At 45.8% G+C, this 27,847-nt stretch overlaps 1 protein-coding gene across 1 annotated transcript; it reads left to right on the plus strand.

Moving 5' to 3' along the window:
• Nucleotides 1-1,175: 1,175 nt before the first annotated feature.
• On the plus strand, nucleotides 1,176-27,847 carry LOC137534245 (zinc finger protein 37-like). Its single transcript, XM_068255656.1, has 7 exons — nucleotides 1,176-1,238; nucleotides 10,747-10,866; nucleotides 14,234-14,368; nucleotides 14,454-14,577; nucleotides 15,046-15,137; nucleotides 15,250-15,685; nucleotides 25,959-27,847. The coding sequence occupies exons 1-7, from the start codon at nucleotides 1,224-1,226 to the stop codon at nucleotides 27,080-27,082; spliced, it is 2,046 nt and encodes a 681-aa protein (XP_068111757.1). The 5' UTR covers nucleotides 1,176-1,223; the 3' UTR covers nucleotides 27,083-27,847.

Genomic DNA, 27,847 nt, shown 5'->3' on the forward strand with positions numbered 1-27,847 from the left:
ACCCCACACCGCCTAGAGATTTCCCAGATTATATGTGCTACTCTTCACCAGATTGTATCTAACTGGAGTACCACGAATCCTCCCTCACTTTCTCACATTCTCGCTTTAGCCAATGTCTGAAAGATCTAGACCTATGGCTGTTAGGACTTACAGTACAGTACAATTGCCACTATAAATATAGTATATACTGTAGTATTTTTATATTCTATTTACTGTTCCTTTATATTTATGGAATTAATCATATTTGCCCAGTAGGGGTCACTATAAGTCTTACAGGAAACCTAAGGTGAAAAAAAAAGCCCATTTACTTACCTGGAGCTTCTTCCAGCCCCCGGAAGTCTTCCAGGCCCCTCACCACCATCCCCCACTCAGTCATTCCTCTGGTGTCCCCCTCCAACGCTGGATGTGCGGTCCTGTGCCACGTGGGTCCTCTATCATACTCCTGAGGTCGGGAGTGTAAGCCAAAATTTCTATTATGCGTGCGCAGGAGTGTGATAGTGGAAGCGCACAATTAGTATTGCACATGCGCAGTGGCTGGTCAGTTGAAGTATATTGTATTTGCCCAGCTGTGTGCATCCTCTATTGCACTCCCGCGGCGCAGGAGTAGTCTGCGCATGTGCAGTAGCAGTTTTTGGTTACTGCACAAGTGCAGAGTGCTCCCAGTCATGGGAGCCCGAGAGAGAATTAGGTTGCACATCCAGCATTGGAGGGGAACACCAAAGGAACATTGGAGTGTGGGATGACGCAAAGGACCAGGAAGGCTTCAGGTGGCTGGAAGAAGATCCAAATAAGTAAATAGGCATATTTTTTTTTTTTTTACTTTATAGTGACCCTTACTGGGCAGATATCATTAATGCCATAGTTATAAAGGAACAGTAAATAGAATATAAACATTTAAACAATAGAAACAGATGAGTGCGGGAAGATGTTGAAGGAGCAAGAGGACTTCTGGGGGCTGAAATAAGTCCCAGGTAAGTAAATAGGCATTTTGTTTTATTTTCGATTCACTGTAAGTGTAAGTGTATCTTTATATTCTGAGTACAAGTGATTCCACAAACAGAGGCTGCAGTTAGCCTACTTACCACAAGATGGCGATCTCCCCTCTCCCAGCTGGAACGCAAAGAAAGGAAGAAATTAAACCAAAGAGAGGAAATGATGTAACATAAAGACAGAACGTGATATCATGTCACAACAGGGGATAAGTTGCAGGGGAAGGAGGAGATATGTTGTTGGAAGAGGTAATTGTGTGATTGTTGTTATATATAGAGCAGAGCAGAGGTCGGGTGGGCATACTTTGTTACAGAGGAGGTACACGTCACTATCCTGATCATATAGGCTTTTATATAACTGCTGTAATGTTTGGTCCCCCTATATGTGCCATACATTATAGTTGGCATCTCAGTGCTAGTCTACTTTAGGGGACCCTCATAGGGAAATTCTGCTAAAGTGGTTGGGTTTCTTAAACCTTTTCAGATAGACTGTAATAAACACACTATTCGGCTAATCACAACGCTTGCTGCTGTACAGGGTGCTGTAATTATAGAACTGTTCCCTAGGAGGTTTCCTGCTGAGTCTCCTAAATTAGACTAGCGCTGCCAGTCCAATCCCCCCCCCCCCCCCCCCACACGTATCTCCCAGTATTTCCATTATCCTCCAGTATGTAATGTCTCCCACCCCAGTAATGCCATTTCTTTCCCAGTATAGCCATGTCCTCCCTGTGTCCCCCAGCATTGCCACTATCCTCCAGTATGTAATGTCCCCTACCCCAGTAATGCCATTTCTTTCCCAGTATAGCCATGTCTGCCCTGTGTCACCCACAATTACCATTATCCTCCAGTATGTAATGTTACCCAACAATGAATTATTATTGTTATTAATAATTGGTAATTATTATTTAGTCTTTATGTATTGTCAACATCTTTTGCAGCGCTGTACAGAGTATATTGTCTTTTCACTTAAAGGAGTTATCAGGCAAAATTAAAAAAAAAAAAAGCTTTACTCACTTGGCTTTCTCTAGTCCCTTGCAGCCGACTGTCCCACACTGACCGCTCCGCTCTCCACCGCCGTCCCAGTCTCCGCGCACTGTGCAGACGTCCTTACTGCACCTGCGTGAATCGCCGCTGTTAATCATGGCCACGTTGGCCCGCAGCTTACTGCGCAGGCGCAGAACTACTGCTCAGTACACCGTGGACCATATGGCCATGATTGACAGCAGTGCTTCACGCAGGCGCAGTAAGGACGACCTCGGGGTCGGCCTCTGCACCGTGCGCGGAGACCGGGACGGTGGCGGAGCAGTCAGCGTGGGACAGTTGGCTGCAAGGGGCTGGAGAAAGCCCCAGCTGAGTAAAGCTTTTTAATATTTTGCCTGATAACTCCTTTAACTGTCCATCAGAGATGCTAAAAATCTAATCCCTGCCTTAGTCATATGTCTATGTATGCATCATATACAGGGAGTGCAGAATTATTAGGCAAATGAGTATTTTGACCACATCATCCTCTTTATGCATGTTGTCTTACTCCAAGCTGTATAGGCTCGAAAGCCTACTACCAATTAAGCATATTAGATGATGTGCATCTCTGTAATGAGAAGGGGTGTGGTCTAATGACATCAACACCCTATATCAGGTGTGCATAATTATTAGGCAACTTCCTTTCCTTTGGCAAAATCGGTCAAAAGAAGGACTTGACAGGCTCAGAAAAGTCAAAAATAGTGAGATATCTTGCAGAGGGATGCAGCACTCTTAAAATTGCAAAGCTTCTGAAGCGTGATCATCGAACAATCAAGCATTTCATTCAAAATAGTCAACAGGGTCAGAGGCGCATGCGCGAGGTCTCTGGAATGGCTGCCTAAGCCCTGAGCTCCAGCCCACCGCCGCTACAGAAGAGCTGTTCTCCGCTCCCCTACGCTCCAGATCCGCACGGCTCAGACCAGAACAGGCACCCGGCAGCCCCCTCCACTCCATGGCCGCAAAAGGGCACTCCAAACCGCTGCAGTCACCGGGCGCGATGGATCGTTTCGTCCGCCCGGCGGGCATCCAAGATGGCGCCGACCAGACGGAGCATGCTGACATCAACTCCACACAGGCCTGTATAATCTCGGACTCCGCTCCGATCACTGCTGCATTTCTAGAGTCCACTTTGGACAAGCACTGCAAAGCTATGCATGACTCTTTACAAAATCTTTTTCTCGCTGCCATAAAAGACATTAAGGCCGACATCACAAGTCTAGGAGAGCGCACCAGCGCCCTAGAGGATAAAGCAATCACTTTCTCCCAAAAACAGGCTGCCATAGAAGATGAACTATCATACTAACTATCATACGGTCAGATTTGAAAGCCATTCGTATATCACAGGAAGACTTTGAAAATAGGGAAAGGAGACAGAATCTAAGGGTGAAAGGGATCTCTATGTCAGTTAAACCAGATCAGATCAAATCACACTTGTTGGAGTTATTTAAAATGATAGTAACAGACTTTTCAGACGAACTATGGCGCATGGACAGAGCCCACAGATCTCTAGGAGAACGCCAGCCTCACAATCAAAGGCCCAAAGACATCATAGTCCGGATGCATTATTATGAAGCTAAAGAGGCCCTGTTGCAAGCACTGCGCAAGGTACCCTCTCTCTCTTTTAAAGGGGACGAGATTCATATTTATAACGATCTATCTCTCATCACCCTGGCAAAACGCAGGGCCTTGAAACCAGTTACACAACTACTTCGAGATGCTGCCATCCCCTATAAATGGGGCTTCCCCTTTCGTCTCATCGTCAACCGACAGGGAATGACCTTCACTCTCACTGACATAGATGACGCCCCCCTCTTCCTCAAGCAAATGGGGCTCAAACTCCCGTCCCTACACCTAACTCAAAATCCTAGATCTCCTACCACCTCCTCACCACCCAGAAAAGCACGACATATCTCGGACTGGACTCGTGTTCCTGTATGAAGCCTCACTTTCCCACAACCTCAAGATGATATGGAAACACTACCCAGCTGAACTCTATACTAAACAAACCACTCCCCAGCATAGCAATCCCTATGCTCCCCATACTTACCTATGAAGCCCCAACATAGATGGAACTTGATATTATCTATTTCACAACTACACACCTGTTCTTGGTCCTTACTCCTTTAGATGCTGGGACTCCGGTCCCTGGGCTGACCCTTCCGGGACTTCCACATGCACCTCAGGAGGTTTGCCCGCGAGCTGACCTGGCTCCTCCGGAGCCTGGCGACCTTTAAGGCTTCCTCAATTAGACAACTTTTTTTTGTTGTCACTACATGTGGCCACTTACTTTACAGTGGCGTCAGATACTTACCTACCTATCAACCAATGCTTGTTCATACTGTTTATCCTGTTATATCTCATTTGTTGATATGGATGTTTGCTTTGTTATGGTTCTTTTCTCTTCTTGTGAATCTTACCCTTTGTGAATCAGATTGGCCAAACCCTATCGCACATGCTCTCCGCAAACCACATAATATCATTGATCATGGTTAAATTAATAACTTTGAATGTGAAGGGCCTAAATATACCTCAGAAAAGACGCTCTCTACTAAAAGACCTAAAGAGACTGGACATAGACATTGCTATGCTTCAGGAAACCCATCTTCGGCAACAAGATTCTATCAGACTAGGAGACAAACTCTACTCTAAGGTATATTTGGCCTCTACCTCAACTAAACGGGCAGGAGTAGCTATTATCTGCAGGTCAAACCTCCCCCTTCAGATCACCAAATCAATATCTGACCCAAATGGCCACTATCTCCTGCTCATTGGTTCCTTAGCTGGCAAACCCATTACCCTGGCTAATATATATGTCCCTAACCAGAACCAAACGGCCTATTTATCCTCTTTCCTAGATAAGCTTCAAAAAGTAAAGAGCGGTACCCTCATTCTAGGGGGGGACTTCAATCTAGCTTTCTCTGCTGTTAACGACAGAAGTTACTCTAAAAATACCACCTCCAGAAATACACATGAACGCAATTCCCGCAGGTTCAGAGCACTCATGAGAAAACACACTCTATTAGATTTATGGAGAATTGCCAATCCTAAATCCATTGAATATACCTTTTTCTCACCACCCCACGCTTCCCACTCTCGGCTGGACTACTTTTTTGCCAACTCATCACTATTGCCCCTACTAGACAAATCAGAAATACTACCAATGGCCTGGTCAGACCACCAAAGCGTTACCTTGCAATTGAACTGGCTACACAGACCCCACAAACCTCTACATTGGAGACTCAATGAATCCCTACTAAGAGACAAATCTTTTGCTGAGGGACTAAGTAAGGAATTGCGCTCATTTTTTAACACAAACACTGGTACGGTATCGTCCTCTGGAATTCTATGGGAATCCCATAAGGCATTCATACGGGGACTATTTATTGCTGAGGGCTCCAGGCGGAAAAGACTTTCCTCCCAAAAACTCCTTACCCTTCACTCTGCCCTGACTAAGGCACAATCATCTTACAAAATGGCCCCCACACAGGAACACTACATCACAATGCAGAATTTAAAACAAGAAATTCGGGCACTACAAGTTCTCCAACTTGAAAAAAGCTTAAAATGGTCCAGGCAACTTTTCTTTGAGAGGGGGAACAAACCACACACTATATTAGCTCGAAAGTTAAACCCCAAATCATCCCAACAAATGGTTTATTCCATGAAAGACGTTGAGGGCACAACCCACTATGACCCACAAAAAATCGCCCACATTTTTGTAGACTATTACTCTCAGTTATATAACTTACCAAGACCTATCCAATAATCCCCTCTTTTCCCAAAGACTAGACACATTCCTCTCCCAACTAAATCTTCCAACCCTCTCAGAGACCCAAATTGCACAGCTTAATGCCCCCATTTCGGAAAACGAAATCATAGAAATACTAAAATCTCTCCCCTCCTCCAAGAGCCCTGGTCCTGATGGCCTTCCCTATTCCTATTATAAAACTTTCAAGTCCGTACTAGTCCCACAACTAGTCAAAATAGCAAATAAGATACTCCAGGGCGAACAACCGCCCCCTACCATGTTAGCCTCCTTATTAACAGTGATTCCTAAGGAAGGGAAGGATCCCCAATTACCCCAAAGCTACCGACCTATCTCCCTCCTCAATTCAGACCTGAAAATCATAACAAAGGCTATGGCCAACCGCCTAAACCCCATCTTAACCACATTGATCAATAATGACCAAGTAGGCTTTATTCTAGGACGACAAGCCGGAGACAACACCAGGAAAGCCATAAACCTTATTTCGCTTATGAGTCAAAGTGGCAGGCCTTCTCTGCTCCTAAGTTTGGATGCAGAGAAGGCCTTCGATAGACTTTCTTGGCCTTATTTATTCCGGGTACTAGAGCATCAAGGTTTCAAGGGACCCTTCCTTTCTCTGCTTAAATTCTTATATTCAACCCCATCCACTTTAATTAAACTCCCCCTTGCACCCACGCGACCCTACTGATACGAAATGGCACCCGACAAGGGTGCCCCCTCTCCCCCTTATTATTTGCCATCAGCATTGAACCCTTAGCATCAGCAATTAGACTAAACCCGAATATACACGGTGTCCGTCAAGGAAGGCATGAACATAAGATATCTCTATTTGCTGACGACGTCCTACTTACACTCACACAACCCCTCATCTCTCTACCGGCACTACACTCTACTATACAAGAATACTAATCCCTCTCAGGCTTTAAACTGAATCAAGACAAAACAGAAGCACTGCCCATCAAAATACCCCCAATCCTCATGGCCTCCCTAAAAGCCCACTACCCTTATAGATGGAAAACTCACGCCCTAAAATATCTAGGGATCTACCTCACACCTACATACTCCTCCTTATATAAACAAAACTACCCTTCACTGATACAAACTATCCTTCAAGACCTCCATAAATGGACTGCCTATAAAATATCCTGGATAGGGAGAATATATTCTCTAAAAATGAATATTCTCCCACGTCTCCTATATCTATTCGAAACCCTTCCAATACAGGTCCCCTAGGCTCAGCTGTCTAGGTTGCAATCTGAATTTTCCAAATTTATATGGAACCATAAACGCCCAAGGGTACATAAGACGATTCTCCTCTCTCCACGAGAATTGGGAGGCCTTGGAGTTCCCCATCTCAAATTATATTATCAAGCTGCCCACCTCAGACAGCTGACCGAGTGGACTACTCCTAGAGTCTACACTAAGTGGGGCCTAATAGAAGCCACAAATATCCTCCCAATCTCTTTGGCTTCCCTTATTTGGGCACCACCCCAACCAAAACCCTCTCTGACTAATATTTTACCCACTATTTCCTTTACCATCCGCATATGGAGGACCGCAGCACCTACTGCTCACCTTCAATCCACCCTCTCACCACTATTACCAATACTTGGGAACTCGTCTTTTTAGCCTGGAACCTCCAAAGATTTCATGACCCGCTGGTTTAACCTGGGCTACTTCAATCTTAAAGACTGGTTGGATCCACGGACAGGCAAAATTTGGGACAGACCTACATTGGAAGGAAAAATTCCTTTCACCCCCCAATTATTCCTGGAATACTACCAGGTCCAACACTTCATACATAAAATCATTAGTGGGACCCCCAAAATCCCTCCCTATACACAATTTGAACGTATATGTGAACGTAGAGGATACCAAAAAGGATTGATCACTAAAATTTATTCCCTCTTACAAACCAAATCAAACTCCCTCACCCCTTCCCATCCTTACATGACCAAATGGGAGTCCAGTCTTTCCACCGCTATCTCCCTAGAAGATTGGATTGACATATGGGAAAATGCTAAACACAGCTCTATGTGTGTACAAATAAAAGAAAATATTTATAAGATCCTCTATCATTGGTATTTAACCCCAGACAGACTTTCCAGAATATACAATGGAGCTTCGGATCTATGCTGGAGGGGCTGTGGGGAAAAGGGTACCCTTGCACACATCTTCTGGTTCTGCCCCCTAATTAATAAACTATGGAAAGACACGCAGTCACTGATTAAATCGGTTACTGGGGTCCCGGTTCCACTCGACCCCCTCAATATGTTATTAGGCAAAACCCTGCCTGCTGTTCCCACACACTCAATACGCTTAATTAACCATATACTGACTGCTGCTAGACTCTCCATAGCAGCTGCATGGAAACAGATAGCCCCACCCACAATCTTGGAGGTAAAATCTAAAGTTACCTGGTACAAAACAATGGAACAAATGACAGCCTCCCTGAGAGACTCTGAAGATCGATTTCACAAAATATGGGACCCTTGGACCTTCAACCCTTCAGGCCACATACCTCCCTAGCCTCCACACGTTTTTTTTTTTTTTTTTTTTTTAGGCCCTTCTGACTTTCTCCATCCTGCTCTAACCCCTGAAATGGAAATCTAGATTCTGCTATGTGGGATACTGGGCAATCGTGATTCACATAATGTCATAGGTTATAAGATTTCTGATTGACTTTATGTAGTAGGTATAGTTACCTTCCCCTACCTCTACTCCCTACCCCCCCCCCCTCTCCTCCCCTTCCCTTAGCCTTCCCCCCCACTATATAGCTTTCTCTACCCTTTATTAGATGTTACTCTATTAAACGACACTGTTACAGCAAGGTAGATTACTGTATAAGCCACATGAAGACTGGCAGAAGATCTTGTTTACCCATTCATGTTCTTATTTGTCATGACCTTTTTCATATTTTGCATTTGACTCATACGGTCTTCATGTATTAATATAATTCTTTAATAAAAACCAGAGTTACAAAATAGTCAACAGGGTCGCAAGAAGCGTGTGGAAAAACCAAGGTGCAAAATAACTGCCCAAGAACTGAGAAAAGTCAAGCGTGCAGCTGCCAAGATGCCGCTTGCCACCAGTTTGGCCATATTTCAGAGCTGCAACATCACTGGAGTGCCCGAAAGCACAAGGTGTGCAATACTCAGAGACATGGCCAAGGTAAGAAAGGCTGAAAGACGACCACCACTGAACAAGACACAAGCTGAAACGTCAAGACTGGGCCAAGAAATATTTCAAGACTGATTTTTCTAAGGTTTTATGGACTGATGAAATGAGAGTGAGTCTTGATGGGCCAGATGGATGGGCCCGTGGCTACATTGGTAAAGGGCAGAGAGCTCTAGTCCGACTCAGACGCCAGCAAGGTGGAGGTGGAGGACTGGTTTGGGCTGGTATCATCAAAGATGAGCTTGTGGGGCCTTTTCAGGTTGAGGATGGAGTCAAGCTCAACTCCCAGTCCTACTGCCAGTTTCTGGAAGACACCTTCTTCAAGCAGTGGTACAGGAAGAAGTCTGCATCCTTCAAGAAAAACCTGATTTTCATGCAGGACAATGCTCCATCACACGCGTCCAAGTACTCCACAGCGTGGCTGGCAAGAAAGGGTTTAAAAGAAGAAAAACTAATGACATGGCCTCCTTGTTCACCTGATCTGAACCCCATTGAGAACCTGTGGTCCATCATAAAATGTGAGATTTACAAGGAGGGAAAACAGTACACCTCTCTGAACAGTGTCTGGGAGGCTGTGGTTGCTGCTGCACACAATGTTGATGGTGAACAGATCAAAACACTGACAGAATCCATGGATGGCAGGCTTTTGAGTGTCCTTGCAAAGAAAGGTGGCTATATTGGTCACTGATTTCTTTTTGTTTTGTTTTTGAATGTCAGAAATGTATATTTGTGAATGTTGAGATGTTATATTGGTTTCACTGGTAAAAATAAATAATTGAAATTGGTATATATTTGTTTTTTGTTAAGTTCCCTAATAATTATGCACAGTAATAGTCACCTGCACACACAGATATCCCCCTAAAATAGCTAAAACTAAAAACAAACTAAAAACTACTTTCAAAAATATTCAACTTTGATATTAATGAGTTTTTTGGGTTCATTGGGAACATGGTTGTTGTTCAATAATAAAATTATTCCTCAAAAATACAACTTGCCTTATAATTCTGCACTCCCTGTAGTGTATGTATAGTAGTCTAGGGCCAATTTAGGGGGAAGACCATTAACTTATCTGTATATTTTTGGGATGTTGGAGGAAACTGAAGTGCCCGAAGGAAACCCACACAGACACAGGGAAAACCATACAAATTCCTTGCAGGTGTTGCCCTGGCTGGGACTGGAACCAGGAATCCAACGCTGCACTAACCACTATGCCACCGTGCTACCCATAGTAATGTCATTGCTTTCCCAGTATAGCCATATCCCCCCTGGGTCCTCCCCAGCATTGCTATTATCCTCCAATATGTAAAGTCCCCCCACCCCAGTAATGCCATTTCTTTCCCAGTATAGCCATGCCCACCCCAGTATTGCTCCCTTCCTCCACCTCCATGCTGAGTAGTAAAAGGAAGGATATACATTGGTTTATAGCTAGCTGTCACAGTGTGCTCAAGTCCTCTGCTCCCATTCCTCTTCTCTGCCTCTTCTCTCCTCATATCCTCATTCATCTACCAGCACTGCTGTAACCTCACAGGAATGGTAACAGTGGGAGGTGGATGTGAGGAGAGAAGGCCATCTGGAGAGGAGGCAGAGGGAGGACATGACTGGAACATGCTGTGAGTATAGTGCACAGGTAGCTATAAACCAACTTTCCCTGCTTTCCTGTGATACGCTGCATGGCCCTTTCGCCCACAAGTGACAGGTATGGTGATTGCTTGGGGGAGGGGGATCTTGCATTGATGGTTTCACTACTGACAACTGTACAGCCTAGATTATCTTCCTCTTTTTATTTTTCAAAAGGCAGCAGCATCTTGTACAGATCACATGAATACATCACTGAGGATGGACAATGACCAGAGTCACATGATTGAGCGAATATTCAACCTCACCCTGGAGATAATCTATCTGCTGACTGGAGAGGTGAGGAGGATTCTGGATATCTCTTATCTCTATAAATGAAACACACAACCGGATCAGGGGCAAGGAGGGGAAGGCGCTAGCCCCTGAGGGCGAAACCCATGACCCTCCCTTCGAGTGCCCACCCTTGTCTGACTGATACAGAGTTGCGAGCAGAGCTTGTAGTGTTGCTGCTCATCACATCGGAAACTCAGCTATGTCACAGGCTTGCAGCATCTTCTTTCTGTCTACCACTAGTGGCATCTCTCATTATTTTAGTCACTAGAGAGTAGGGATGATCAAAGAGATGCGAATACTTCCAAGTTAATGCCAATTTTTATGCAAATATATGCAGATTGACAAATGGACAAATTGATTTAAACCTATACATTTATTGATCTTTTTTAACATTGTATATACAGTGGGATGCGAAATTCGGGCAACCTTGTTAATCGCCATGATTTTCCTGTATAAATTGTTTGTTGTTACGATAAAAAAATGTCAGTTAACCACTTAAAGACCAGGCCAATTTTAGCTAAAATGGCCACTGCAGCTTTAAGGCCAAGCTGCAGGGTCGCACAACACAGCACACGAGTGATTTCCCCCCCCCCTCCCCTTTCCCCCACCAACAGAGCTCTCTGTTGGTGGGGTCTAATCGCCCCCAGGTGTTTTTTTTTTTTTTAAATATTTATTTGTCGTTTTTTAAGCAAAAATGTACTTTTTTTTCCTTTTCCTTATTCCCCTCCCTCCCTCCCTGCAGCTGGCCAATCCTGCGATCGACTGTCATAGGCTTCAGCCTATGAGAGCCGATTGCTCTCTTGTCCCCCAGAGGGACAGCCGTGTCACACGGCTGTCCCCAGTACAGCACTGCTGCTGATCGCAGCGCTGTACTATGTAAATAGATGGCGATCACGGCGTCCAACAGTCTCCCGAGCGGCAATCACCGCTTGGAGACTGAAGAGGGGGTGGAGCTCCGCCCCCGAGCAGGAGATGCGTGCGCAGGCTGCGCGCGATCTCCTGCAAATCAGACGCCAATTAGGCGGTCCTGGGGCTCCTGCCGCGTCCACGCCCATTGGCGTGGGGCGGTCTTTAGGTAGTTAAATATATCATATAGGAGACACACACCGTAATATTTGAGAAGCGAAATTAAGTTTATTAGATTTACAGAAAGTGCACAATAGTTGTTTAAATGAAATTAGGTGGGTGCATAAATTTGGGCACTGTTGTCATTTTATTGATTCCAAAACCTTTAGAGCTAATAATTGGAACTCAAATTGGTTTGGTAAGCTCAGTGACCCCTGACCTACATACACAGGTGAATCAAATTATGAGAGAGTATTTAAGAGGGTAAATTGTAAGTTTCCCTCCTCTTTTAATTTTCTCTAAAGAGTAGCAACATGGGGGTCTCAAAACAACTCTCAAATGACCTGAAGACAAAGATTGTTCACCATCATGGTTTAGGGGAAGGATACAGAACGTTTTTTCAGAGATTTCAGCTGTCTGTTTCCATAGTTAGGAACATTCTGGGGAAATGGAAGACCACAGGCTCAGTTCAAGTTAAAGCTCGAAGTGGCAGACCAAGAAACATCTCAGATAGACAGAAGCGACAAATGGTGAGAACAATCAGTCAACCCACAGACCAGCACCAAAGACCTACATCATCATCTTGCTGCAGATGGAGTCACTGTGCATCGTTCAAACACTTGGTGCATTTTACATAAGGAGATGCTGTATGCGAGAGTGATGTAGAGGAAGCCTTTTCTCCTCCCACAGCACAAACAGAGCCGATTGAGGTATGCTAAAGCAAATTTGGACAAGCCAGCTTTATTTTGAAATAAGGTACTGTGGACTGATGAAAATAAAATTGAGTTATTTGGGCATAAACAGGGGCGTTATGCATGGTGGAAAAAGAACACAGCATTCCAAGAAAAACAACTGCTAACTACAGTAAAACATGGTGGTGGTTCCATCATGCTGTGGGGCTGTGTCGCCAGTTCAGGGACTGGGAATCTTGTCAAAGTTGAGGGACGCATGGATTCCACTCAGTATAAGCAGATTCTGGAGACCAGTGTCCAGGAATCCGTGACAAAGCTGAAGCTGTGCCGGTGCTAGATCTTTCAACAAGACAACGACCCTAAACACTGCTCAAAATCCACTAAGGCATTCATGCAGAGGAACAGTACAACGTTCTGGAATGGCCATCTCAGTCCCCAGACCTGAATATAATTGAAAATCTGTGGTGTGAGATAAAGATAGCTGTCCATGCCCGGAAACCGTCAAACCTGAATGAAGTAGAGATCTTTTGTAAAGAGGAATGGTCCAGAATCCAGACTCTCATTGGAACTTACAGGAAGTGTTTAGAGGCAGTAATTTCTGCAAAATGAGAATCTACTAAATATGGATTTCATTTATTTTTTGTGGGGCCCAAATTTATGCACCTGCCTCATTTTGTTTAAACAATTATTGCGCACTTTCTGTAAATCTAATAAACTTCATTTCACTTCTCAAATATCACTGTGTGTGCCTCCTATATTATATATTTAACTGACCATTTTGATCATAACAACCAACGATTTATACAGAAAAATCATGACGATTAACAAGGTTGCCCAACCTTTCGCATCCCACTGTGTGTGTGTGTATATATATATATATCTATCCCGCATTGCTGGGGGGGTTGCGGCCGAGGCCTAGTGCCCGTTTTTTAATGGGTGGGCCTTTTGACTATACAGTATATATAGTAAATGGCGGGAAGATCAAGTAGAAAAATACTGTGGACAGAAAAAAAAACATCGACTGCCCCCTGCTGATTTTTCATGAATTTCCGAGGAAGCTATGCACGTTGAATGGTGAAAGATCTGCTGGTGGCAGCGAAGCGCACCTCCCCCAAAGGAGGTGTGTGAGTGATGTATCCTTTATGTGTGAGTGTGTGTGTGTGGGAAGGAGGGTTCAGGGGGCTTACCTACAGGGGATGCTAAATAGCCCCGCCTCCATGAAGGTGTCCATCTTGCAGATGTCACTGCCGCACAGCGTGGGAATGTAGCGAGCCCGGCCGCTGGTGCATGCTGGGAAATGTCGAGACATTAATGACTACTTCTCCCAGTATGCATCAGTGGTCAGGACTCTTGGCCACTTTAAACTGAATTCATGCTGCAATGACATCTGCAAGATGAACACCTTCATGGAGAGAAATTAGACCCCACAAGGAGACATAATTTATGAACCTGCCTAAGACAAATTAGACCCCACAAGGAGGGGGGGGGGGGCACAACTGGAGGACTCTCCACCTCTAGTGCTGGGGAACCTTGTCCTGGCCCTGCACACAGCTGACTGGAGAGGTGAGGAGGAATTTAGGAGATCATGTGACATTACTGTTGTTCTTTCTATACAGAGTTTTCCTCCAGTAAAGTCTGGTGATCATGTGACCATCACGGTGCCCTCACCTCAACCCCTGATATCTGGGAGACACAACAAGCAGAAGATTCTGGAAATCATCAGGAAGATGATGGAGCTGCTGACTGGAGAGGTGAGCAGTGCTGGGAATTATGGTATATTATCCAGTAACAGCAAGGGGTGTGTCTGGGTGTTAACTATATCATTGTATGTGTCAGGTTCCTAAAGGGGGTCAGGATGTTACTGTCTGTTTCTCCATGGAGGAGTGTCAGTATATAGGGCGACACAGGGACCTCTACAAGGACACCATGATGGAGAATCGGCCGCCCCTCACATCACCAGGTAAGAGGAGACTTTCATGTCTTGTAAAGAAGAATGCAGACTGAGATCCCCTCCATCATTTGTTAATTAAACACATGGAGACAATGTACAGGTGAAAATCCATTTATTTCAGTAATTCATCTTAAAAGATGAAACAAATATATGAAATGGGAACCATTTGCAGGTGTTTTGTATTTAGTTGGATTAATTAGCTGATTAGAGCCTGACACTTAGAGCCTAGGATATTAACATTTTCTTAAAATTCTAATGGTCTGGAATTTGGATTTTAGGGTTTGCACAAGCTCTGAGCCATAATCATCAAAATTATAACAAATAAAGGTTTGAAATATATTGCTTTGCATGTAGTGAGTCTATTGCATATATTAGTTTCACCTTTTAAGTTAAATTACTAAAATAAATTGTGTTTTGCATGAAATTATAATTTTTCGAGTTTGACGTGTATTCAGTCAGTGTGTGTGTTTCCTGCAGATGGATCCAGTAACCCACCAGAGAGATGTACAGGTCCTCTTTATTTTCAGGATTGTCAACAGGAAGATAACACCCCCCTCCACCATTATCAGGTAGGTGGCACTGAAGGTCCCCAGAGACTCCAAACCATGACACATTATTTCCTCCTGTGTATGCTGTTATCTGTGTGCCCATTTTACAATATCTCTCACTTTGTGCACTTAGGGTGGAGAACAGATACATGGAAGTTCTGTGGTTAAAGAGGAAGAAGATGAGACTTACGTGAGCAGTGATCAGCAGTCAATGGAAGAGGGTGACATGATGAAGACATTTAAAGAGGAAGAAGAAGAGTCATATGTGAGGAGTGATCTGGAGTCTGTGGAAGAGTGTATCATGATGGGAACAATTAAAGAGGAAGAAGAGACATATGTGATGAGTGATCAGCAGTCTATGGAGGAGGGTGACATAATGGGGACAATTAAAGAGGAAGAAGAAGAAACGTATGTGAGGAGTGATCAGCAGTCTATAGAGGAGGGTGACATGATAAGGACAAATAAAGAGGAAGAAGAGACGTATGTGAGGAGTGATCAGCAGTCTATGGAGGAGGGTGACATGATGAGGACAAGTAAAGAGGAGGACACTGTAACAGAGGGTAGTGCAGGTGAGTAATCAGCAGTAACTCTAGAATAATGTGTATCTGTATTGCACTTATGACTGTCACTGCTCAGACTGGCCATATTAGGGGTTATGCTATGTGCTCATGTTAGATTTTGCCATCTATAACTATCATTCATGAAAGTATTTGGTGACAGCTTACTAACAATAGCAGTACAGACACCCTGAGGAAGAGAAAGGTCTCTTTATTCTCTCACACTGGGCTGCCCTCTTTTCCTCTGAGACTTTAGCAGTGGCCTTTTGCTAGTGTCAGCAGCGCTGATTAACGTAATAAAGTGTTTCAATTCTGCTAATTAGTTCCAGTGCTGATGCCCATATGTCATTGTTCAGCCACCTTTGTGGCTGAACAGTGGCTGGAAGGTGTAATGGTTAAGGGCGCTGCCTCTGGCACAGGAGACCTGGGTTCGATTCTCGGCTCTGCTTGTTCAGTAAGCCAGCACCTATTCAGTAGGAGACCTTGGGCAAGACTCCCTAACACTGCTACTGCCTATAGACCCCTAGTGGCTGCAGCTTTAAGTCCGCCAGGAGAAAAGCGCAATATAAATGTTCTGTGTTTGTTTGTTTGCTTGCTTGCTTTGTGCTTAGCAACCAAAAGAGGTGAGAGAAGAAGGCGCTTCTATAGTGCATTAATCTTTTTTTATTCATAAGTTGCACTTACATGGGTTAAAAAAAAATACGCGTGTCCAGGGCCGCCCACGTTTGCGGCATCTGTCCCTAGGTCTGGCTGGGACCTGGGGTTGCGATGGTGTGGCGTCTCTTCAACGACTGCCTCCGGGAGGTACGGGAGAAACGGGGAGGTTCCGTTGTGTGTCAGTGCCATTACATCACTACCGGTTTCATCGATACCACGCTTTCGTCAGGTGATGTAGCTGCTATTGGGCACTGGCTATGCAGTCTCTGCTTGAGATGACTTAGCATAAGGGGCGGGGAGATGCCAGCGCGCTGTTAAGAAGGAAGTTGGCATAATGTTATACAAAAACTCGGGCAGCCCCATCCACACTTAAAGATTTAAAAACAATTGAGAGTGGCTATTATTTAAAAACATATGAATAAATACAAATCAATAACAGAATGAGATGATTAAAGGGACTCAGAGACAATAGACAGCCCAGCTTTGATACTTACCCAGGACTTCCTCCCGCCCCATAAACACATCTAAGTCCCACACCGACCTGCGGTCTGACGTTCAGCCGCTGTGAGCTCCGTTACCAGGCTCAGTGGCGTCATCCGGGTCTGCTGCGCATGCGCGGGAGGTCTGCGCATGCGCAGTAGACCCTGACTGGCATCGACTGAGCCTGTTACCGGGGCTCACCGCGGCTGAACGGCAGACCACAGGAGGACGGCGTAGGACTTAGACGTGTTTATGGGGTGGGAGGAAGCCCCGGGAATGTATCAGAGCTGGGCTGTCTATCGTCTCTGAGTCTCTTTAAGCAGAAATGAATCATAAAACCATCAAATAATCAATTAAACTGAAATAAATCATAAAAGGAATAGTAATAAAAATGGTCATAACATAACAATAATAAAAACATTCCACTCATGCTATTAACTGCTTCCAGACTGCATTAATTGAAATCTACGTCCTGCAGGTGGCTGCACGGTCCTGACAGGACGTGGATTTCAACTAGTCTTCCACACACTACCGCTGATCTCATCTCTCGCTCTCCACCACAGTTCACTCCCCCTGCCATCTATATGATGGCAGAGCTTTGTGAGCTGGTTAGGAGCTGCTAATATTGGCTCCTCACCTTGTGATCACGGAGAGCCAATCACATTGGCTCACATTCATGGACGAGGTCAAGAGCCAACGAAAGCGGCTCCTGACCGGCGCACAGAGCTCTGCCGCCATAGCAACGGCGGGGAGAGAGCGGCAGTAATGGTGGGTAAGTGCGGCGATTCGTTGATAGCTGCCATTTTGTGGTAAAAGCAGTCTCTGGTCCTTAAGGGGCCAGAGACTGCTGGTACGCAAGGGGTTAAACCAATCTACAATGCAGTTTTAAAAGGACCTGCCCTTAAAGCTGTCAATGGGAGCATGGGCTCAAAGTGATAATGTGCTGTCATTGAAAATGTGGGCACTAATTGGGCTCTAATTTATATGTGGAGCAGTGGCATAAAGGACATGATGCACTATCTAATTAGGGCTAAAGAATACAGTTACTTCCCAATCAGCATATTGCCCCAGTGTTCTATAGCGCTCTGCATTCAGGTTGCAAACTTATGCAGTAATGGATAAATGGAGAGCTAGTAATATTGATTAGATGACAAAATGGATAAATAGGTGTGATACTATGGTACTTGCCTGGTAGAACGTTCAGCAACTGCCCTACTGTGTGTCCAGTTTCTGCAACCAAGGAGGCTATCTATGGGGAATAACCTGCATCTCAACTTTCCCTGTGTATTAGACACAGCTGAGACACACGGCCTTAGACCCAGAGATGGAGTATGGTGGCATCATCCGTATTTGAGTACGCAGCGCTGGGTTTAAACACCTGGAAGTATGGCTACATAGCAATACAGCCTCAGAAGACGTGACCGCCAGCGTGAAACTGCTGTCAGGCTTGCTTTAGTGCCCTGCATCCACTGCCAGACTCCTCTCATCACCTCGGTATGTCATTCTTGCTTTAGTGCCCTGTACCCACTGCCTGACTCCTCCCATCACCTCGGTATGTCATTCTCACTTTAGTGCCCTGTACCCACTACCTGACTCCTCCCATCACCTCGGTATGTCAGGCTTGCTTTAGTGCCCTGCACCAACTGCCTGATGTCCTGCTTTGCCTTCAATTTTCAAAGCAACAGATTTGACATCAGAAGTGCCATCTCTTTCTGTTGCTATGGCGAAACATGGACTTAGCTGAAAAGTGCTTGTTCCTGGAAAGGAGCGCTTCTATAACCCAGCATTTCTAATTGCTATGCCAACCGGCCACTGGGACGGAGGAGGAAGCTGTAAAGCTCGGTTCTCACTAAGCCCACAACCGGCAAATGGACATGTCAGCAGATCCTGTGCTAGGCATGTTCTGACTAGTGATGGCCTGCAGTTCACATCGGTGGACAGTTCACAGCAAACATTTGCGATTTGTATTTACCGCAAAGCTTATGTGAAGTTTGTGTTGTCCCCATACTTTAACATGGAGCCATATTCTAACCCTTCACCTTCAAGTCAGGTGGGACAGGACAGCCAATTAAGCATTTTTACCCTACAGGTCACACCTCCATAAGAGAGAGGAACCTGGCAGCCATTTAACTGTAGGGCTGAAATTAGTGTGGGGAGAACTGTGCTGCTGATTGAGGGACAACGAGATAGCTTGCTGACCGTGTTCTGTGTTATTCAGTGCTGTGTAGCTGCTTCCATAGGTGTTCTGCTCCTTGTATTTCACCAACTAGGTACCCTAAAACTCCTTTTGAGGACTGATCCTGCTGTTCTTTTTGTTTGTGGTGTGGTCTGTAGCTTATATACACCAACAGTGTAGTGTGTGGCTGCATCACTGTTACAGCATGTCACTGTGCAAAAATAAAACAAATGAGGGGCAGTGTTGTACTGTAAAAATGTTGTGTCACCTGACATTGTCACATAAAGCGTTTTACCACACTGTGGAGCTTGTAGTGCAGTGTTAGGCCCACACTGTGCACGCAGCATATTTTGTGACCACAGTGTACTTAGGCAAGAATATGCCAAATATTTAAAGCCTCTGCTACAGTGGCTGTAAATAACCATTTTTAGGCAGGTAAACACAGCGGCCATTCTAAAGAAGAAAGCCAAATTTAATTTTTGGTGTTTACAAATGTTAAAAAGCCTTTGTCAAATACATATTTTTATGAAAATTTTGCTATTGGTCCCCCTTCACCATGCCACTGCTTTGGTTTTTGGACAGTTTTAACACCTTTTCTAAAAGAAAATGTGGCTGCAGATATGCCCTGAAGGTTTTTGAAGTTCACCTGCCATTAACCACTTGCCGACCGCGCACTCATAACGCGCGTCGGCAAAGTGGCAGCTGCAGGACCAGCGACGCAGTATTGCGTCGCCAGCTGCAGGCTGATTAATCAGGAAGCACCTGCTCGTGCGAGCGGCTGCTTCCTGTCAATTCACGGCGGGGGGCTCCGTGAATAGCCTGCGGGCCGCCGATGGCGGCTCGCAGGCTAAATGTAAACACAAGCGGAAATAATCCGCTTTGTTTACATTTGTACGGCGCTGCTGCGCAGCAGCGCCATAAGGCAGATCGGCGATCCCCGGCCAATCAGCGGCCGGGGATCGCCGCCATGTGACAGGGGACGTCCCGTCACTGGCTGCACAGGACGGATAGCGTCCTGTGCAGCCCGGATCTCCAGGGGGGGCCAGGTAGGAGAGGATTTCGCCGCGGAGGGGGGCTTTGAGGTGCCCCCCCCCCCCCGCAACACCCGCAGGCAGGAGCGATCAGACCCCCCCAGCACATCATCCCCCTAGTGGGGAAAAAAGGGGGGCGATCTGGTCGCTCTGCCTGCACGCTGATCTGTGCTGGGGGCTGCAGAGCCCACCCAGCACAGATCAGCTACAACAGCGCTGGTCGTTAAGGGGGGGTAAAGGGTGGGTCCTCAAGTGGTTAAAGGCAATGGGGTCCCCTGTGAACGTTCGGTTTGTGGACATTTGCTGAAAACTTTGTGAATAGTCCCTGAACGTTCATTCATGATGTTTGTCCATCACTAGTTTGGAGATGTATGATGTGTCCATTGCAGTGACAGAAATCAAACGTGGCATAGATAACCATGACAATGATGGAAAGTTACAGCACATGTTACATCACATCCGCTGTGACTCCTGTTACTCCAACTTACATTTACAGATTGCCCAGCAAGCTCATGGTGAACCAGAACTCCTAGGAGTGTGTAATGTTGGGCATACATGGCTCAGTTTTGCCGCTCGATTCTCCCGTTCAATCGTTTCACTTTTCGATTCCACAGTCAATTCTCTTATCTTCTGTTCATTTTTTTTATCTGTTTCCATTCACTGCTATCAAGAATCAAGATCGAGCAGGAGATCGGACATGTCGGAAATTATCTATCGAGCCATCTAAATGGCTCAGAAATGTGCCATGTATGCCCAGCATAAGGGGCTAAAAAGGACCAAAAAGCCCCCTTACTAAAATGCTATGCAAAACAAAAATTTGCTTTCTTAGCATAGAAGGCATTTGTGATTATTCAGGTTGGAGTGAGCATTTGAGGTGTCCCACAAAGCACCACTGCTGAATATGCAAATCGTCCATTTTTTTTGTCCCTGAAAGTTAAAACAAGATGACGACACATTACATTCCAGTGGTTCTGGAGGTGTGTTTAGCTTTCAGGGGTGATTTACATATTCAGCAGCGATGCTGTAATGATCTGCTCTGCTGTCTGCACAGGCAGTCAGCTTTTTGACCATTTTTCAGGTCAGCATGCTGCAGGTCCCTGGAAAGGAGACCTGTTTTCACTCTGCAAGTTTTCAGACTTGCTGTTCTGGGGAGGGATTTGCATTCACTCATCTGGTTATTGATAGCTCTGCCTCTTTTGAAGGCTTGCAGTATAAATGCCATTTCCTCCCAGAATTCCCTGCTGGCCATAAAGGTTTGGTTCTGCTGGACTTACCTTGAGTTACAGCCCCTCTGCTAATTGTTTGCTAAATATTGTCTTAGAGTAGTTATCCTCTGGAGTGCACTAGCATTCCTTCTAGCGCAGTCAGGTTGTTTATTATCTGTATTGCCTAGTTCTGTCTTATCTGTTGCGATTGCACTTTCTCCAACGGCGGCTGACAGTGAATCGCTTTGTCTGTTTGGAACGCATTCACCCTAGCGGTAGAGGCGGTGGATCTTTCTGTATTCTGTCTTGGAGTGTAAGCCAGAGCAGCGGTTGCTACTGGTTGCTCCATCTGTCTGTCTGTTGGGATTGCATTCACCCTAGTGGTAGAGGTGGTGGATCTCTCGGTACTCTGTCTTGGAGTGTAGCCAGAGCAGCGGTTGCTACTGGTTACTCTTTCAGTCTGTCTTGTCTAGCACGAATGCTTGCTGTTATCTGGTGTGAGGCAACCGATTAGCAAGCATTTGCGTTATTTGTCTGTCGTCATTTTCTGTGTTTCATTTGTTAGTCAGGGTTTGGTACGCTGTTGCGCTTAACGTGCGGTGACCGTGGCTTGCACACGCTTTGTCGCTATTGCGCTTAACGTGTGGTGACCGCGTGTAGCTAGTCCTGTCTGTTCCTTCGTGTTGGATTACAGTTTGTTAATTGGTTCTGTCTTTATTCTTCCTATGATCGGTCTTTACTCAGTCTGGTGTCTCTATTAGCAATCGCCATTCTTGCGCTTGCTTTCTCACTTGGTCTTCGCTGTTGTATGTCAACCATCGCCGGGTGGCGACTAGATTGGCGGACATACATAAATTCTGTCTCTGTGATCACTCTCTCTCGAGAGGCTATCTTACCCTGTATTGCTTCAATTCGCAAAATTTCTATCTGGCATCTGTGGCTGTGCAGAGGGTTTATTCCTCTGCACTCCACAGCTCCATCTGCCGGTTGGAATTCCACTCTACAGGTGCACTTGCACCAAAGCTGGGTTCCCTTTCCAAGCGATTGTGGAGGGTTTCCGCAGTGTCAGCGCTAGGGCTGCACGTTTTTTCGGTTCAAAACCGAAACCGCGGTTCGTGCCAAGACGATCTGGTGATCGTCAGTATCCTCGGTTTTCACTGAGTGCCCACCCGCTGCCTGCACGCTTGTCTAGCCCGCCTTCCGCTGTGCACCGATTGGCCAGAGCCGCCAGAAGCAGTGAATATGTATTGTGGTTAATGAGCGGGGGGGGGGGGGGGCGGGTCCACTCGAGCGAGCGGCACACAGCTTTACCAATCGCTGGATAGCGATGGAATGACGGCAGTGGTAGGCGGAGCTGTACGCTCTGTACAGCTCCGCCTACCGCTGCCGTCATTCTATCGCTATCCAGCGATTGGTAAAGCTGTGTGTGCCGCTCTCGAGTGGACCCGCCCCCCCGCTCATTAACCACAATACATTTTCACTGCTTCTGGCGGCTCTGGAAAATCGGCGCACAGCGGTGCAGCCAGACAAGCGTGCGGGCAGCGGGCGGGATCTCTGAAAACTGCAGATAGTGACAATAACTATATCGTCTTCACGTGAACCGCCCCCCGCTGCCCGGCTCTTAAAAAGGAACACCAGTGAACACTGCTGACAGTAGCTGCTGCATGGTTTTTGACAGTTGGTAACGGCTATTTCCCACAATGCAGCAAGGTCACAGACAGCAAACTGCCAAGAGTACGTTCTTTTCTTGTTCTTGTGGGAGGGGTTTCACCACAATATCAGCCATATAGAGCCCCCTGATGATCCATTTGTGATGGGGTATCAGCTACTGATTGGAATAAAGTTCAAGAGTCGGAGTTTCTCTTAAAGCAATCGTCCGCCCGCAGTATCTGGCTAAACTAAACTGGGGGCATAGTGAATTTAGTGCCAAAGCTCGATTTGAAAAAAAATCGTGAAAAAATCGAAATCGCAATTTTTGAGAGAAAAATCGCAATTTCATTTTTTACCTAAAATCGTGCAGCCCTAGTCAGCGCACATGTTGTGCGCTGACCTTGGAGATAATTCCACAATCGTTACAGATGCATTGTGGAGACATCATATGCTCAATCCAACCTGAATAATCGCAAATACCTTCTGTTTTGAGAAGGCAGATGTATGCTCCAGCTCAAATGTGGCCCAGCCGAAGAGCTTCTTATGGCAATACCTGTGTGACATGATTACAAAAATAAGGTTGTTGGTTTTTTTTTTTTTAAAGAGGAGTCGAAAGTCTGGCATTCACACAGGAGGTTTGTAAGGGGACTCTCACACAGGTAAAGAGGATACACTAAAATAAGTGGGGGGGGGGGCAGAGGAGGCACTGAAGGAGGCACTGAAGGGACACACAGGAGGGGCAGAGGCGGCACTGAAGGGGGCACACAGGAGGTACAGAGGAGGCACTTAAGTGGGTACACAGGAGGTACAGAGGAAGCACTGAAGGGAGAACACAAGAGGTGCAGTGGAAGCACTGAAGGGGCACACAGAAGGTTTAGAGGCGGCACTGAAGGGGCACAAAGGAGGTGAGGAGGAAGCACTGAAGGGGGCACAGAGGATGTGCAGAGGAGGCACTGAAGCACACAGGTGCAGAGGAGGCACTGAAGGGGTCACACAGGAGGGGCATAGGAAGCACTGAAGGGGGCACACAGGAAGTGCAGAGGAGGCACTGAAGGGGGCACACAGGAGGGGCAGAGGAAGCACTGAAGGACAAAGGTGCAGAGGAGGCACTGAAGGGGTCACACAGGAGGGGCAGAGGAAGCACTGAAGGGGGTACACAGGAAGTGCAGAGGAAACACTGAAGGGGACACACAGGAGGTGCAGAGGAGGCACTGAAGGGAGTACACAAGATGTGCAAAGAAGGCACTGAAGGAAGCACACACAAGGTGCAGAGGAGGTACAGAAGGGAGCACACAGGAGGGACAGAGGAGGCATTGAACTGGGCACACATTAGGTGCAGAGGAGGCGCTAAAGGGAGCACCCAGGAGGTGCAAAGGAGGTAGTGAAGGGGGCACCCAGGAGGTGCAGAGAAGGTACAGAAGGGGGCACCCAGGAGGTGCAGAGAAGGTACAGAAGGGGGCACCCAGGAGGTGCAGAGAAGGTACAGAAGGGGGCACCCAGGAGGTGCAGAGAAGGTACAGAAGGGGTCACCCAGGAGGTGCAGAGAAGGTACAGAAGGGGGCACACAGGAGAGGCAGAGAAGACACTGAAGGAGGCACACTGGTGGGACAGAGGAGGCACTGTGGTGGGCACACAGGAGGTGAAAAAGAGGTAATGAAGGGAGCACAGAGAAAGTGCAGAGGGGGCACTGAAGGGGGGACACAGGAGGTGCAGAGAAGGCACTGAAGGGAGCAAACAGGAGGGGCAGAGAAGGGCACACATGAGGTACAGAGGAGGCACTGAAGGGGGCACACAGAAGGTGGAGAGGAAGCACACAGGAGGTGCAGAGGAAACTATAAAGCATAGGGCATTGTTAAATGAAATAATTGTCTTTATAGATGAGTGCGGAAGCTGTTACACTTTCACTTCCTTACTTGTACTGTAGAAGGCAGTCATATCCTTTTATACAGGGAGACATTGGGAGTGTGTGCATTTCCTGTGACTTCATAAGCCGTACATGCCCAGTAACAGGAGCTGCTTGTGTATGAAGGAAGGAAGACATGCATGAGTCATTCCTGTTAGGGGTTATGAGCTTGTGCATGCGCAGCCACATCTGCTTCCTGTATACAGAATTCATGACCTCTGCACCAACCGGGAATGGGATGGGCAAAGGATGCAGCCAGAGCAGTAATACCTTCCACACAACTCTATGGACTTTGCTATAATATAAAAAGGTTTGTTACTAAGGTGGACGGGTTATCCCAAGTTTTGCAGGGGGCCCAGTGATTTCTAGCCACGCCCCCTTCTGCACCTTCACTGATCTGTCCAATAGGAGCTGCAGTATGCAGCAGTTTGGTTACTCATTGGACAGAAGGAGGGTAGGAGATATAGATATATGTACCTCGCTGCTCCCATAATTTAGTGTTGTGTAATATCACAATATCTTTTTTTGCCCAATTGGGAACAAGAGAGAGAAAAGGGTACATTTCAAGGGGCATATGGGTGACAGGAGGATAATGTGGTAATAAGAATGTGTAAGTGACACCACATTGCTCTACAAACATAACACAGATTTATTGCTATAAGTACATATAGGTCTGTTGCCACAAGAGTTAATACATTGCTTCCATTGTCTCATCAAGCTCTACAATTTACTGCTTTTCAATGTGTGGACAATGCTTTATATGTAGGGAGGTCAATGTAGGGAGGCAAATAACTCTGTACTTGTATGCAAATATGATGCAAATTGTATGCAGCTAATCACATATTTTCAGGAAATTCATTTGATTGTCTAGATTCCAACTTACAGAAAATTTGCATGCAAAGTTATTGTCATGTGATTTGCCGCCTGTAAAGAGCACAACCTTCTGCAGTTCTCTGTCAGGCTGATAACTAGCCATGATCAATGACATGCCAATAACTCTGAGATGGTGAAAATTATATGCTAATTATATGCAGAGTTATGCAGATGCTGCATCTGGTCCATTTCCAATTTGCATAATTTTTGCATTATTTTGGCATTATCAGCAGCTCACTGACCATCCCTAATGATAATTCCTCCCCTCAGAATTCTCTAACAGGAAGTGATGATGTTTCTCTATTTGCAGGGTGGAGTCCTGGCATCAGGAACCTCTCAGAGACTCGGCCCTCTGTGTCCACAGACTGTACAATGGATGATGATGTCATTGGACAAGAGTCTTCTGCAGATATCCTGGTTACCCGAAATATTCCCCCAGACTCCACTCACCTGTCTAACCCCGAGGGGCCTCCTAACCAGTACAGCTCTCCCCCTGCTGGAGGATCTTATTCCTGTTCCACATGTGGGAAAGATTTTGTTGGGAAATCACACCTTGTCAAACATGAGAGCTCTTACACTGGTGAGAAGCCCAATTCATGTGCTGAGTGTGGGCAATATTTTGGACATAAAGGAAGCCTTGCCAAACATGAGAGAGCTCACACTGATGAGAAGCCTTATACATGTGCTGAGTGTGGGAAGTGTTTTTGGCAGAAGGGACAATTTTTAACTCATAAAAGATCTCACACTGGTGAGAAGCCCTATTCATGTGCTGAGTGTGGGAAATGTTTTGGAGAGAAAGGAAGCCTTGTCAAACATGAGAGATCTCACACTGGTGAGAAACCCTATTCATGTGCTGAGTGTGGGAAATGTTTTGGAGAGAAAGGAAGCCTTGTCAAACATGAAAGATCTCACACTGGTGAGAAACCCTTTTCATGTGCTAGGTGTGGGAAATCTTTTGGACGGAAAGGAACCCTTGTCATACACGAGAGATCTCACACTGGTGAGAAGCCCTATTCATGCACTCAGTGTGGGAAATGTTTTGCTCAGAAGTCATACCTTAGCATTCATGAGAGATATCACACTGGTGAAAAGCCCTATTCATGTGCTGTGTGTGGGAAATGTTTTGGAGAGAAAGGAAGCCTTGTCAGACATAAGAGATCTCACACTGGTGAGAAGCCCTATTCATGTGCTGAGTGTGGGAAATGTTTTGGACATAAAGGAAACCTTGTCACACATGAGAGATCTCACACTGGTGAGAAGCCCTTTTCATGTGCTAAGTGTGGAAAATCTTTTGTGCGGAAAGGAACCCTTATCACTCATGAGAGATTTCACACTGGTGAAAAACCCTATTCATGTGCTGAGTGTGGGAAATGTTTTGGACGGAAAGTAAGCCTTGTCAAATATGAGAGATGTCACACTGTTGAGAAGCCCTAATCATGTGCTGAGTGTAGGAAATGTTTTGAGCATAAATCACTGATTGTGAGACATTTGTGTTAAGTGTGAAAAATGTTTTGGCCATACGTTTTTTTTTTTCAATGTTCATTTTACTTCTTGCAACGCGCTTACAAGACCATTTTTACATTGAATCTTGAGGACTCTTTCATGCTGATCAGTGCATTGGATTGTTTCTGCTTTTGACTGTCTATATCAAACTCCTCCAGAAGTTCTGTGGATTTGCAGGTATTTGCTGAACCCTAGGGTACCTCAGGTATTTTCCAGGTTGTGTCATTGGCTGGTTGAACACTCTGCTAATATACATTGTGTGTTTGTTAAACGTTTACTTGGCGTTTAATAGACATTTAATGTCAGAAAGCCAAAGGAACCTGGAAGTGGTGCTTATATTACAGGAAGTGATGGTTTATAGGAAGTTGAAATGGAGTTCGATCTGAGGCCGAAATGGATCTAGCAGAATAACCACAGAAAAAATAATTTCACTTCCATGTATTACCTACTTTTTCCGGGTACTGCCTAAAGCAATTAATTCTCCCTCCTGACCTCCACTCTCTGCAACAAGCTACAGTGCTGCGCATAATTATTCAAGACAAATTTTGACTTACCGTATTTTTCGGACTATAAGACGCACTTTTTCTCCCCCAAAAGTGGGGGGGAAAAGTCAGTGCGTCTTATAGTCCGAATACTAAATTTTGGGACCTGCGCCTCCTTCCCGTCCTAATGTCTGCGTGTCCCCGTGTATTAAAT

The sequence above is a fragment of the Hyperolius riggenbachi genome, chromosome 10, assembly GCF_040937935.1.
Source record: "Hyperolius riggenbachi isolate aHypRig1 chromosome 10, aHypRig1.pri, whole genome shotgun sequence".
Classification (NCBI taxonomy): domain Eukaryota; kingdom Metazoa; phylum Chordata; class Amphibia; order Anura; family Hyperoliidae; genus Hyperolius; species Hyperolius riggenbachi.